The sequence below is a fragment of the Dipodomys spectabilis genome, unplaced genomic scaffold (assembly GCF_019054845.1).
Source record: "Dipodomys spectabilis isolate Male_0828 unplaced genomic scaffold, ASM1905484v1 ptg000158l, whole genome shotgun sequence".
Taxonomy (NCBI): domain Eukaryota; kingdom Metazoa; phylum Chordata; class Mammalia; order Rodentia; family Heteromyidae; genus Dipodomys; species Dipodomys spectabilis.
The window spans coordinates 7,939,441-7,952,241 of NW_024870835.1; the positions used below are offsets into that span (position 1 = coordinate 7,939,441).

Consider the following 12,801-nt stretch of genomic DNA (forward strand, 5'->3'; position numbering starts at 1 on the left):
TTTCAGCTTGTTAGGAAGTGCTCTATCACTTTAGTCATGCCTTCCCCCATTTCTTTTCCCATCATAGTTTAGATGAAGAACATGTGCCACCATACTCAGTCTTTTATGGTGAGAGGGAGTCTTGAGAACTTTTCTGCCCTATCTGGCCTGGACCTTTATCTTTCCAAATCTTAGCCTCCTAAGTAGCTAGAATTATAGGAATGTGCTACTGCTCCCTGCCCTTGTATGGGGCTTTATAATAAAGAAAGTATTTCCACACTGATTATTTCCTTAGAGTGTTTATGTGGATTTCACTAGATCAAATCTCAGAAAGTCATGTTTCTTTCTTATTTCCCAGTTTGGAGACACACCCACTTCTCCTGTCTCTGAATAGGTTTCTTTTCTATATGGTCTTAGATTGCAAATGTAAACAAAAATGTTACTTTGTTGTGAAAAATTCAACTATCACATTTGTGGTTTTGTACAAATAAGCCAAACTGACTCATCCTCAGGCAACATGGTCAAGGGGAGGGTGTGAACAGGTTTTTTTTTTTTCTGACTAACTCTATAAAACCAGGCTAGTCTGTGAAGTGCACACTGTCTGAGGTGCACAGGCAAGGTGCTGCTTGGAGAGTAAAATAGTTCTAACCGTGACCGGGCCTTAGAGGTAGTTAATAGAGGCATTTGTAAAAGCAGCACAAAAATATCTATTTACTAACCAAAGAGAAGATTCTAATTAAACTAACACTTTAAAATTGAAGTTTTATCTGCAATGAAGACAATTAACATGATGATAAAGAAAAAATCCCAGGGGCATTGTGGAAACTGGCTGGTTCATTCTCTAATTTAATTCCTGCCCAAAGTAATGGCATTGCCATTCTACCTTTCCATCATAGTAGAGAAAACACTGTTTGACACTTCCTGTCTCTGGTGCTCCAACTTTCCAGTTCTTTGATGTGGTGTTTCCCAGTTTGTTCCTGAGCCAGCCAGTGTAGTGTCTCTAGAGTTATCAACTGCTCTGAGTTTTTTTTTTTTTTTTTTTTTTGCCATCAGCTGTAGTTCTTCAACTTCTCTACCAGGTTTGAAAGAAAATGGTATTTTTCAAAGTGCTCTCTCTGTTTTCACGGTAAAGTTTTTGTTGTCACAAGAGGGGAAACAATCTAGCCATTGCACTCCTGTCTGGAAGAGCCATTCCTGTTCTTACTATCTTTATGGGTTCATCAGAGCCTCTACTCGCTTCTAGTCACCACTTTCCTGGCAGCCATTGGAAGGTGGTGATAGTTATGAGTAAGGTCTGGTGGGAGGGAAGAATGTCAGAGACATGTCTGGGTAGACCCTCTGACAAATACTTACTTTAGTTGTCTCTCACTTGTTTGGATAAATGTGTTGTCATCATTAAAATCTTATTTTGAGCAGCCCCCCCCCCCCCTTTGGTACTCTTAGCAAACTGTCATTGCTTTACTTCAAAAATACTTTGAATTTCAGCCTATATTTCATTACATTTTACTTTGGATGCAATCATTTCAGTTTCCAAGAAGAGAAATTAAGTATGCAATTGTAAAAGGCTAAAGTAGAAATGAAAGCTATTTATGCAAATTAGGTACATAATAAAGTAATGGCATTGTAGATAATATCGATATTGTCTGGGTTGAATATACAGGAACACATACCGCGTCATTAACTGTATCCACTGAGGCTCTGTCACTTGATCATGGTCTCTTTTGCACATCAACAAGAATTACATGTACATGGAGGGAACAGCTGATCTCTCCAGTTCCCACTTCGGTATTTCTTAAGTAATTTCATTGCCTAGCAGAGTTGGTCTGGGTGACAAATTGCTAAGCTTATTTCTTCACTGGGTTGTATTAGTTCAGGAGTTAATCACGTTTGCAAGCAATGTGCAAATAATCCTCCCAGCTCTCTGACATGAATTAGTTCGCAGTACTCATTTAACAAATGAGAAACGGGAAGCAAAAAGCTCCCTGTAACTTGGAGCTCAGGGGATCATCCGCTGCTGCTGCTGCGTGGTTGCCCCCAGCTGCCCCGGGCTTCCACCAGTCTCCTGCGGGACCACACAGTTGACATCCGATTGGGATCTGCGGATCATCAGGAAGCAGAGGAATGAAGTGACCTGGGCCTGGAGGTCAAGTTAGTTTATTTGTTTTTAATTTAGCTGAAATGATAGGCTAGTTGAAAGATCCCTTTGTCAGTAGCGACCTTTTGACTAGCAGCACCCCCCAGACCCCCCTCTCCTTCCTCCACCCTGTCTCCCCGCTTGCAGGATTAGAAAAGCACTTGGAAGGCTCATTAATCTTGCCGGCGCTGTCAGGAGTGATCAGCGGGTTTTATTAAATCTCCCAGGACTGACTGAAAAGCGTCCTTGTCTGGTTCTGAATGAAAGGGGCATGGTAAGATCTTGGGGCTCGCCCTGGGGACCCCTGGCCCTGCCCCGTGGACAGCCATCGGACCCTCCCCGCCGAAGCCCAGGGGCACGCCTTTGTTGAAGGACTCCAGCCGTCGCTACAGCCACTGGGCCCTGTCAGCATGAACGCTCCACGCCGGGCCGGGCCCGAGGCCTTGCTGCTGCTCTTGCTCCTGGACTGGACCAGCTCCACTTTCATCACTGTGAACCGAGGGATGAGGGTGATGAAGGGCAGTTCCGCCTTCCTGTCGGCAGAGGACCTGAAGTTTGCCATCCCCAGGGAGAAGGACGCCTGCAAAGTGGAGGTGGTGAGGAATGAGCCGATAACCCAGAGGGTTGGAAAGCTCACCCCACAGGTAGGTCCCGGGCGAGAGTCTCTGTCCCTAGTTGGATGGGTGAGACGGGGAGCAGGTAGAGGTCTTCTCTCAAGCGGTCACCAAGGTGAGTACTGTAAGATGTTCACCCGCGTGCTATCCCTACTGCTTTCCTCTGGGAGGTGGAACTATGGTTTGCACCGTTCTGAACTGATTTCAGAGAACAGGTCTGCAGTGGGCAGGCTCTGTTCCACATGGGGCTGACATCTGTGGGGCTCCTGATGTCTTTAGGTTTAGACTAATGTGGATGCACACATTCTTCATAACAATTCCCATCTTTTTAGCTTTTATTGAAGAGAACTTTTATGTATCTTGACCTTGCAGGTTAGCTAAGGATGCATTACAAAACAGAGTGTAAGAATGGTTCAGGTCTCTCATTTTAGGGAGCAAAAGAAGGGGGGAAGGAGGGAGAGAATGTGTGTGCAAGAAAGAAAGGGAGAGAAAGATAGAAAGAGAGAACACAAGCAAGCAGGACAGGACAAACTCGTAAGGGTTTCAGTGGACAACTACTTGTAGCATATGCTATCATTAATCTTTAAGGGATGAGTCCTGCCCTGAATTATCTTACTCATTGCCAGTCAGGGGTGGCTTTGCATAAGATATAAAAATTGCAAGACATTTTTGAGATGTACTTGTGACTTCAGAAAAGCAAAGGTTAAACATGAAGGCTTTTTTTGTTTATTAATAAAAGAGAGAGCTAAAGAACTATAAATATTCAATTTCTTCATAAATGTCTGCTTTAATATTTCTCCTTAATTAAAACCTCAGGGACCTCTTTATTTAAGGATATTCTATTGTCATTTCTTTTTTTTTTTGTCAGTTTTGGGGCTTGAACTCAGGGCCTGGACACTGTCTCTCAGCTAGCTCTTTTGCTCAAGGCTGTCACTCTACCACTTTGAGCCACAGTGTGACTTCTGGTTTTCTGGTGGTTAATTGGAGATAAGAGTCTCATGAACTTTCCTGCCTGGCCTGGCTTTAAACCTTTATCCTCAGCTCTTAGCTTCCTGAGTAGCTAAGATTACAGGCATGAGCCATCAGTGCCCAGCTAAGAGTTACTGTTTAAATCTAATTTTCATACACTTTTTTAAGGTATTTCTTTTCATATATTTTAAGGGAATGGTTGACTTTGCATACAATAGTAAATTGCTTCTGATTGTGTTACTTGTTCTTGCCATAGCTTAACTTTACAAATGATCTTAAGAGTGTTCAACGTTGGATAGTATTGCTGCATCTAGAGAATGGACCATTCCCAATCCTAACTAGGAACCTCATTTCCTCTCCATTTGGGTATACAAACATGTTCCATGAGGTTACTCCAAGTTACTGAGCATGGAAGAGATGTAATAAAGAGTTTTAGATAAATGCTAGCTCAAATTGCTATCCTTAGATATTTCTCTTACAACACATAAAATTACAGACAAACTCAGAAACACCAAAATACTATAGAAGGAAATTTCATCTTGAGGCTGTTCATGATATGATAGGAATCAAATGACTCATTCCAGTTTCCTACGAGACTCTGTTTAAGAATTTAAGACTTTTTGAAGAGTTAAAAAGCTACACATGGGCATTAAAAATGTTAGAATATACTAGTGGCTATAGGTGTTTCAACATTGTATTCCAAAGTGTTCAGTAGTAGTAACTTCTCCTGACTTTCTTCCAACATTTTATGCCCTGTGGAAGTATGTGTCAGTCAGGGAAAAAGAGAGACCTGGTATATTAGACTTTAGTGTCACTGTAACCAAGATATACCTAAGAGCACAATTTGAAAGGAGGAAGAATTTATCTTAGCTCTCAATTTCAAAGGTTTCAATACATATGGTGGGCACAGCAACTTGCTTCTTGGCAGCCAGGAAGCAAAGCCTAGAAATAACAGGAAATGGCCAGAGCAATCATCAGCTACCAGGAAAATTCTGTTCCCTGTGACCTACATCCTTCAACCAGGTCTACTTGCTATAGCTCTACAACTTCCTACTAGTCAATTCAAAAAAAAATTTTTTCCGGTTCTGGGACTCAGGGCATGAATACATGCATGAGTCACAGCCCTACATATATAGTAGAGGGCCATCTTGATTTAATTGTCTTTGAAAGACACAGACACACCCAGAGGTGTTCTATGTTAATATCCTACCCAGAGGTGCTCTATTCTTTTTTTATTTTTAATATATATTTTTATTGTAAAGATACTGTACAGAGGGGTTACAGTTACATGAGTAAGGTAATGAGTACATTTCCTATCAAGCATTGTTACCCCTCCTTTGGTTTCCCCTACCAATCCTTCCCTCCCTGCCTCCCCAACTATCGTAATGTCCTAAGCATTTCTCAGTCTAATCAAGTTGACAGTCAAGATTAACTATGGCATCGAGATAGGGCATCATGGAGCTCAAATAAAGCCTGAGGCAATGGGTTCTCAACTATAGGAACCAGAATTAAGAGCAAAATGAAAATATTTATAGTTTTGAGGTGCAGCAGCATAGGACTCTAATTCTAGAAGATTAAGTTCTTTGGGAAAGCAAAGACCTATGGACATACCAATACATACTGATACTGATACCTTATAAAGACTGATGGACTGGACTGATAATTTGGTTCTCTTTCTCTCTCTCCATATGTGTGTATACATACATATATATATAATATATATATGTAAATATATATATAAATGTTCAACACTTGTATAGGAGTTAGTCTGATTACTTGGAGTAGGAGGAGCAGGGAGAAAGAAGAAGTAAAATTCCTACTGGCAGTTCCCAGGAGCAAGTTGTCTGTTGTCCAGCTGTATTTCGCTCAGACTCAGGAGGAAGGGGCCTGCTGTTCACTGGTTCCTTTCTTCTCTTAGAAGGCAGTTTGAGAGGATCTATTGTTACATAGGCCAACCTCCACCTTAGAGAGCCTCTGACTCCTTAATCCTCATGGCCCTCACTGAAATGAACAAAATTGTCTCCATGATTTTTGTCTTTTGCTGTTTGTTTTTGTTTTTGCAGTATTGGAAATCAAACCCAGGGCTTTACTCCTGATAGGCAAGCACATTACCACTATGCCCAGTCCCTATGGAGTTGGATGGGGTTTTAGTGATGTTTTAATGATTCCAATTATTCTACCTGCTTTGAAAAATAAGAGAGCAAAAGAGATTCAAATGACCAGAACTAGATTAAAAAATATATATGGTCACAGGGATTAAGGGTTGGAATTGACCTCCAATTTATCTACATCTCTGTTTTTAAGGTAAAAGTCTAGTTATTATGAAGTTAATATGGAACAGAAACAGCACAATAATGGGGCTGATAGGAAATTCTTTAGCTGATAGGTTAGGAACATCCCAAACACACAGACACCTAGTATATTGTACTCTCTCTTTCTCTTTTTTTTTCTCTTTTTTGTGGGCCAGTCCTGGGTCTTGAACTTAGGGTCTGGTCTCTGTCTCAGATTTTCTTTTGCTCAGGGCTAGTGTTCTACTACTTGAACCATAGCTCCACTTCTGCCTTTTTTTAAAAAATCTTTTTTCTTTCTGTAGTTTAGTGGAGATAAGAGTCTCACAGATTTCTTGCCACAGCTGGTGACCCTCAGATCTCAGCCTGCTGAGTGGCTAGGATTACTGTGTGAGCCACTGGCACCAATTTTATTGTGTTCATTATTATTATTATTATTATTTGTCAGTCATGGGGCTTGAACTCAGCCTGCTGTCCCTCAGCTCTTCAGCTCACGGCTAGTGCTCTACCACTTGAGCCACAGCACCACTTCTGGTGGTTTATTGAAGATAAGAGTCTCATGGACTTTCCTGCCCGGACTGGCTTTAAACCACAATCCTCAGATCTCAGACTCCTGAGTAGCTAGGATTGCAGGTGTGAGCCACCAGCACCCTGCTTTGTGCTCATTTTAAGTAGAATCATATCCTGCATTCTCAGTGTATTCCTAGAAACAAATAGGATGCCTCAATTGGATTTACATAATCTAAAGTGGATATGTAGTTTATATCTTCTAAAATTTATTCTATGTGTGAAATCTACTAATATGTGGAGTTCATCAATAGTTAAATATAAAAACTTTGTGTAATAGGAAAGTTTATAAAGTAGGAAATATTTCTTTTTTAAACTTTCAGGTGACGGTTCTTTTGTGTGTTTATTTTGGTGTCTCTTAGCTTTTCTCCTCAAGGTTGGTGCTTTACTCACTCCAGCCACTTCACTGGAGTTCTACTTCAAGCTTTATTCACTTGAGCCGTTCATTTGAGCTCCACTTTAAGCTTTTTTTTGTAGCTAATTAGAGGTAAGAGTCTCATGGACCTTCTTGCCTGGGTTGGCTTCCTTATTTTTCAACCTTCTCAGTAGCTAGGATTACAGGCATGAGCCATCAGTGCCCAGATTATTATTATTATTATTTCTGGTAATTTCAATGAAAACAAGATTTCCAAGGAAGGTCTGAGAGTGGGAAAAATTTGTTCTTGGTTTTTAGTGTCTGGCTCAGCTCTCCCCAGGGATGAACCATGGCCAAATAATGTATATGAGGGCACAAACACACACACACACAACACACACAACACATACACTGTCTAAACACACATAAGGACACAAACACACACACACACACACACACACCAGCACACATACACCGTCTAAACATGATGCTTTAATGGAGCTTCAGAATAAGCTGTAAAGCTAGGTTTATGTGAACCTACTCCCAGGGAGGGCACCGTATTAACAGCACCCTGCTGTGTAATGAGCAGTTTCATGTGATTTGTACAGAAAATGTTTTGTTTAACATCTGTTCAATTAGTGTTTTCATTTCATTACTGAAGTTTTCCGTAGAACCAACAGGTTCATTTTCCTATTGGATATTCAGAAAGGGACTGCAATGAATGCATCCCAGTACCTTCTGTTTAGTTAACCCCTGGATATCATCAATTAGACAAGGTCGATAGGTTTTCCTTGTTTTTCAATATGAGGCTTGGTCACACCTGGTCCACAGCAAGTTTCCTGGGTGAAAAAATACCTTAGTTTAGTGCTGAGCTTGCTTTCTTTGGATAAGAAATACAGTGGTGAGAAAATATCCTTAGTTTCAACCAGTTTACTGTCATTAAAGTGAGTAATGAGTTAGGAGTGTGTGACAATTTAATTATAAATTGTAATTGAAAAGCAGTTGAAGTGGAAAAAACCAAAGCTAGACAGTAATTAGAAAAGGATTTAACTCTCCTTTGTTTTAGTTAGTAAATTTATGGACAATTATGGTTGTCGCCTTTTATAAAAGGAAAACATATTAGGAAACATAAAACAGATGTTTCTTTTAACAAAGCAGATTGTCTCTTTATTACCATGACTATTTGTCTGTGATACGGAAAAGGGCTTCTTTTTATCTTCTTCCTACTTTCCAACTAAAACTAGGAAGCAGTAATATCTATGGAGCAAGAAATTTATTCTTATTAGTGATCATTCCTTCTAAGTGTAGGTCTTGTTTGAAAATGACTGAAGCTGAGAAAGGTACAGAGAAAATACTATGAGCTCCAGAGAGAGGGCATCTCTCAGAATACTAAGTCAGATTGGCAGAGGGGGCAGCAGAGGGACATGATACAGGTGGAAGGGAAAACTTCTTTAAAAACTAGGATTCCTTAGCTGGGTGCTGGTGGCTCATGCCTGTAATACTAGCTACTTAGGAGGCTGAGATCTGAGGATCACGGTTCAAAGGTAGCCCAGTCAGGAAAGTCTGTGAGACTCTTATTTCCAATAAACCACCAGAAAACCAAAAGTGGTGTTGTAACTCAAGTGGTAGAGCCCTAGCCCTGAGCTGCAGAGCTGAGGAACAGTGCCCAGACCCAGAGTTCAAGCCCCATGACTGATCAAAACAAACAAACAAACAAACAAACAAGCTAGGATTCCTCAATAAATCAGACAGGTGATACAGTTAATTATAACTTAATTTACATACAAGAAGTTGTCTTTAGAGTCTGTGTTTCATGGGCCATTTGTGCCATTCATAACTAGTAAAGCCATTAATGAGAAACAACTGTGGATTATGTTTGACTCTGGCCAACCACAGAATGTCCATGGCTGGTAGTTTCAACTTTGAATTGTGTCAGTGTTCTCTGCAAAAGAAAGAAGAGGTGGGTAAGCTAACGCATGTGTTTCTTGAAATACATGGAATGATTTCTAACTGAACTGCTATAAACTCCTAGAGGAGTTAAATAAAAATTTGATAAATGAGAGCATCTTTAAAAGTACTATAGTCTATCAAAGGACAACTATTTGGAGAAATAAGTATCTCTTAGTTTCTTTGCTTGGCCAGTTTGGATTCATAGTTTAGATACTAACAAGACAAGACACAGCTGTCTAAGCAGGATGGTGAGTGGGCATGGGCACAGGGCAGAGATGTATATTTGTGATTGATCTCTCCATCCCCTCAGTCACACTACACTCAGAGACCACAGGTTTTCTGAGCCATAATCTAGCTGGGAAAATGGAACTTTGCACCAATTTTCTTACAGATTTTTTTTTCATTTCTTCACATGAACTAGGTCTTTGACTGCCATTTCCTTCCCAATGAAGTAAGGTACGTTCACAATGGGTGTCCGATCCTTGATGAAGATACTGTGAAGCTTAGGCTTTACAGGTAAGTGGCATAGGAGCTTTGCTGATATTTCCAGATCATTGTGCTGTGTTCTTCTCTTTTGATGTGTGCGTGTGTATGTGTGTGGAGGATGACTTAATAGATTCCAAACAAGAAAGTACTTGATAGAAATTGAAGGTCTGAGTGGTTGAGGTAAGAATGGTAGCCAATTTCCAATTGTCTTCATAATTTCTATAAATGATTAGTTTTATTCTCTTTCTCTCTGGTGTTCTTGCATAGGTATCTGGAATTCCAACTGTAAACTTGAGAATCAAGTGGAATATATGTTTCAAAACTGGATGGATTTTTTTTAGATTCCTAGCTGTTTAGATATAAGCAGTGCAATAAATTCCTTTTTAAACATTAAATAATATAAATGTCTTTAAAGTCAATATAAAGTTAAATGGAGTGGTCATATCATGCAGCAAGTCCTCTACTAGGTGTATCTATCAATACACATTTGCACCTAGGAATATTAAAATATTATTATAGTATATTAGCATTATAATAGAGCATTATATTTTATCTTTTATTATAACATACAATATTATAATATATAATATATATGAGAAATAAAAGCCTATGTATATAAAAACTTGTGCATAACAACATTCTTCATAATAACCAAGAGTTGAACTAATCCACCTGGTGAATGGTATGTCCATACAATGGGATATTTAGGTGATACCTAGAAGATGCTTCAGCTAGAATACTCAGAGGACCAGCAACATGCCTATTCTGCTCTTAACCTTTTCCCCAGTCCTGTTGGCAAACTCCTGTTCTGTTCTATACCTCAGTTTCCTTACCCGGAATATGGGATGAATGATTCTTGTTATAGAATTTTATGAGCAATGAAAAATATACTGCTGAGAAGACCTGCAGCATAATAAAAGTGCATTAACTCATAATCCATGACTGCATTATTAATATATACTCATCATTTCTTAATTTCTCACAATAAAGGAAATAACAGCCCTAGAACCCTCTGCAAACACCCTGAGAACAGTCACTAGAGGGTGGAAGAGAAGGAAGTAACAATTACTGACAAAATTTACATGGCAAGTTCTGAGCTGTGTACCCAATCTGTTCCTAAGCCAACACTTATCTCGTGATATTTCTGAAGAACAAAATGACCTGTATACTTCATAAGCCCTTCCTCCTTAAACCCTGAATTGATACTTGACCTAAAAATTATACAGGCTTCATGCTCTGACATTTCATATGCTTGGATATGTGACTTCTGAATTCTCAGAAGTCCTTCACTAGAAGTGTGGATAATGAGCTTGAGAGCAGGTATGCAGACAAAGATGGCTGGAGGAAAGAGTGGTAGGAAGAGAGACAGACTTCAAGGCAAAGAAAAGAAGGGGTAAGAATAGAGGAGGAGATAAAATCCAAATTCCACCTGGTATGTAGATTTTCTGAAGGCCAACATTTAAGTTTCAAGGCACGTGCATAGATATCAGAAGAACTTAAGCATCTGTAGAGACTTCTTTCTCTGTTCTCAATACAGATTTACTGAAACAGACACATTCACGGAAACCTTTGAGCTGCAGGTCCATCTCCTGGAACCAGACTGTAACATCATCCACATGAGTGACAAAGTGCTGGAGGTGTCTGAGTTTTATGGCCTGTCCAGAACCATCGATAAGAACCTGCTCAGCTTTGATTATGACAGGACAGCCAACCTGGAATGTACCATCAGGCTAGACCCCCTGACAACCCTGCTGCCAGCCCATGGACAAATGGTTGTGGTGGAACCTCTTCCAGAAGGACCTCGTGGAGATCAGCCACACAGTTTTTTCCCCGAGTCCCGTATGATATCTTTTAATACTGGTCTAGTTGTTACTAAAAGGGGCCAAAAAAGGGTCATATTCCCTTTATGACAGATAATTTACTTATCTAACATGATTTTTAGCTGATTGACAAGTGTAGGTTAGTGGTTAAGAGTATAAGCGTTACAATCAGAAGGATCTGGATTTGACAACTGCTTCTGACGTTTAGTTTCTGTATATTATTTTATCTCTCAACTTGTCTAAGCTTCTGTCAGATATGGAAAGGTAATATCTGCTCCATGGGGTTGTGTTGGGGTGGGGGAGTGAATGAGATCACACATAACAAGTCCTTAACTCAGTATTGGACTCATAGGAAGTACCCATTCATCATCAGCTATTAGTAGAAATAACAATGGCTGTGGTAGTAAGCGTTGTTTTTACTTACATTAAATGTTGTTGGGCTATGATCTAGTTTGAAGTAAAACTAGTTAGTAGCAGTCATGGTCTAATCAGTGAGAGCTGATGGGTCATGATGCTGTTATTCACTGAGTCAGAGTACGTATTGTGGATACTTCCTATATGTATAATAGTATTGTAGGAACCACGGGCAGATCAGGAAATACAAAGGGGTGACCACTGTTACTACAGTAATGATTTAGGCAGAATATTTAAGGGATGGTTTAGTAAAAAGACCAACTGGACCTAAAAAGATATGCATGCGTTGAATGTGTGAAGACCTTATAGAGTGGGATCATGAAATTGATACTTTAAAGGAAGATTGGAGCTAAATTCTGGAAGGCCTTCAATGAGCTAATTGGCTTATTTGCCATAGGTGTCTAGGCACCAGAAAGCATATTCTATCTTTTTTCTCTCAGCCTAACTCTTGGTAAAGAAGGCCTGATGAAACACAGTCAATTGTTCTTTCTCTTGCAAAGGAAATTATAAGCATTCAGAATAACAGCCATTCAGTGACTGACTTGAGAAGTAAATATCACGTTCTTGGGGCAGTGAGAGAGTCTCCAAAAGAGGTTTTTCACCTTTACAATTGTTGTGTTTAAGTGGCTGCCACTAATGCAGTGTTGTGCATTTCTAGAACTGGGAACAGAACTGAAGTGTCCAGGTGGAAGCTGTGCCCTGGGATTGAAGAAAATAGGAAGTCTCAAAGTGAGCTGTGAGGAGTTCCTGCTGATGGGGCTTCGTTATCAACATATGCAGCCCCCCTCCCCCAACATTGATTATATCCCCATCCAACTGGATCTCATGGACAGCAGGAGTAAAATCGTGTACAAGGTAGAGTTTGAGGCTGTATTGTGTTGCCAGCTCATTTATGGGTGATCAAATTCCACAGGGCATTCAGGCTGGCTCTCATGCCAGGGAGAGTACCTATGCTATTGAGGATGGCACCGCTAGGATGTCAGAAGCTACAGACTTGTTTGTTCTGTTCAAGTAGTCACTTTGTATATGATATTAGCTTATACTTTCCCTCTGGTTCTGTGTTGTTAATGATCCTTAGGAAGGACAGGTTGGTTACATGTTAACCATCTTCCTTCTTTGCCTCCAGTACTGTTTTATATCTATGTTGGGACTTAACCCAGTGACCTATGGAAGTGACCATTGAGCTATTCTCCAGACTCCTCCAACACATTTTAGCTTGTCAGTT

At 40.1% G+C, this 12,801-nt stretch overlaps 1 protein-coding gene across 1 annotated transcript in view; it reads left to right on the top strand.

Moving 5' to 3' along the window:
* Positions 1-2,479: 2,479 nt before the first annotated feature.
* Frem1 (FRAS1 related extracellular matrix 1) overlaps positions 2,480-12,801 on the top strand; it is a 124,428-nt gene continuing 114,106 nt past the window's right edge. The window contains exons 1-4 of the mRNA XM_042692961.1: positions 2,480-2,757; positions 9,278-9,372; positions 10,880-11,181; positions 12,235-12,431. Coding sequence (XP_042548895.1) covers positions 2,524-2,757; positions 9,278-9,372; positions 10,880-11,181; positions 12,235-12,431 — 828 coding nt within the window. The 5' untranslated portion in view covers positions 2,480-2,523. The remainder of the gene's footprint in view (positions 2,758-9,277; positions 9,373-10,879; positions 11,182-12,234; positions 12,432-12,801) is intronic.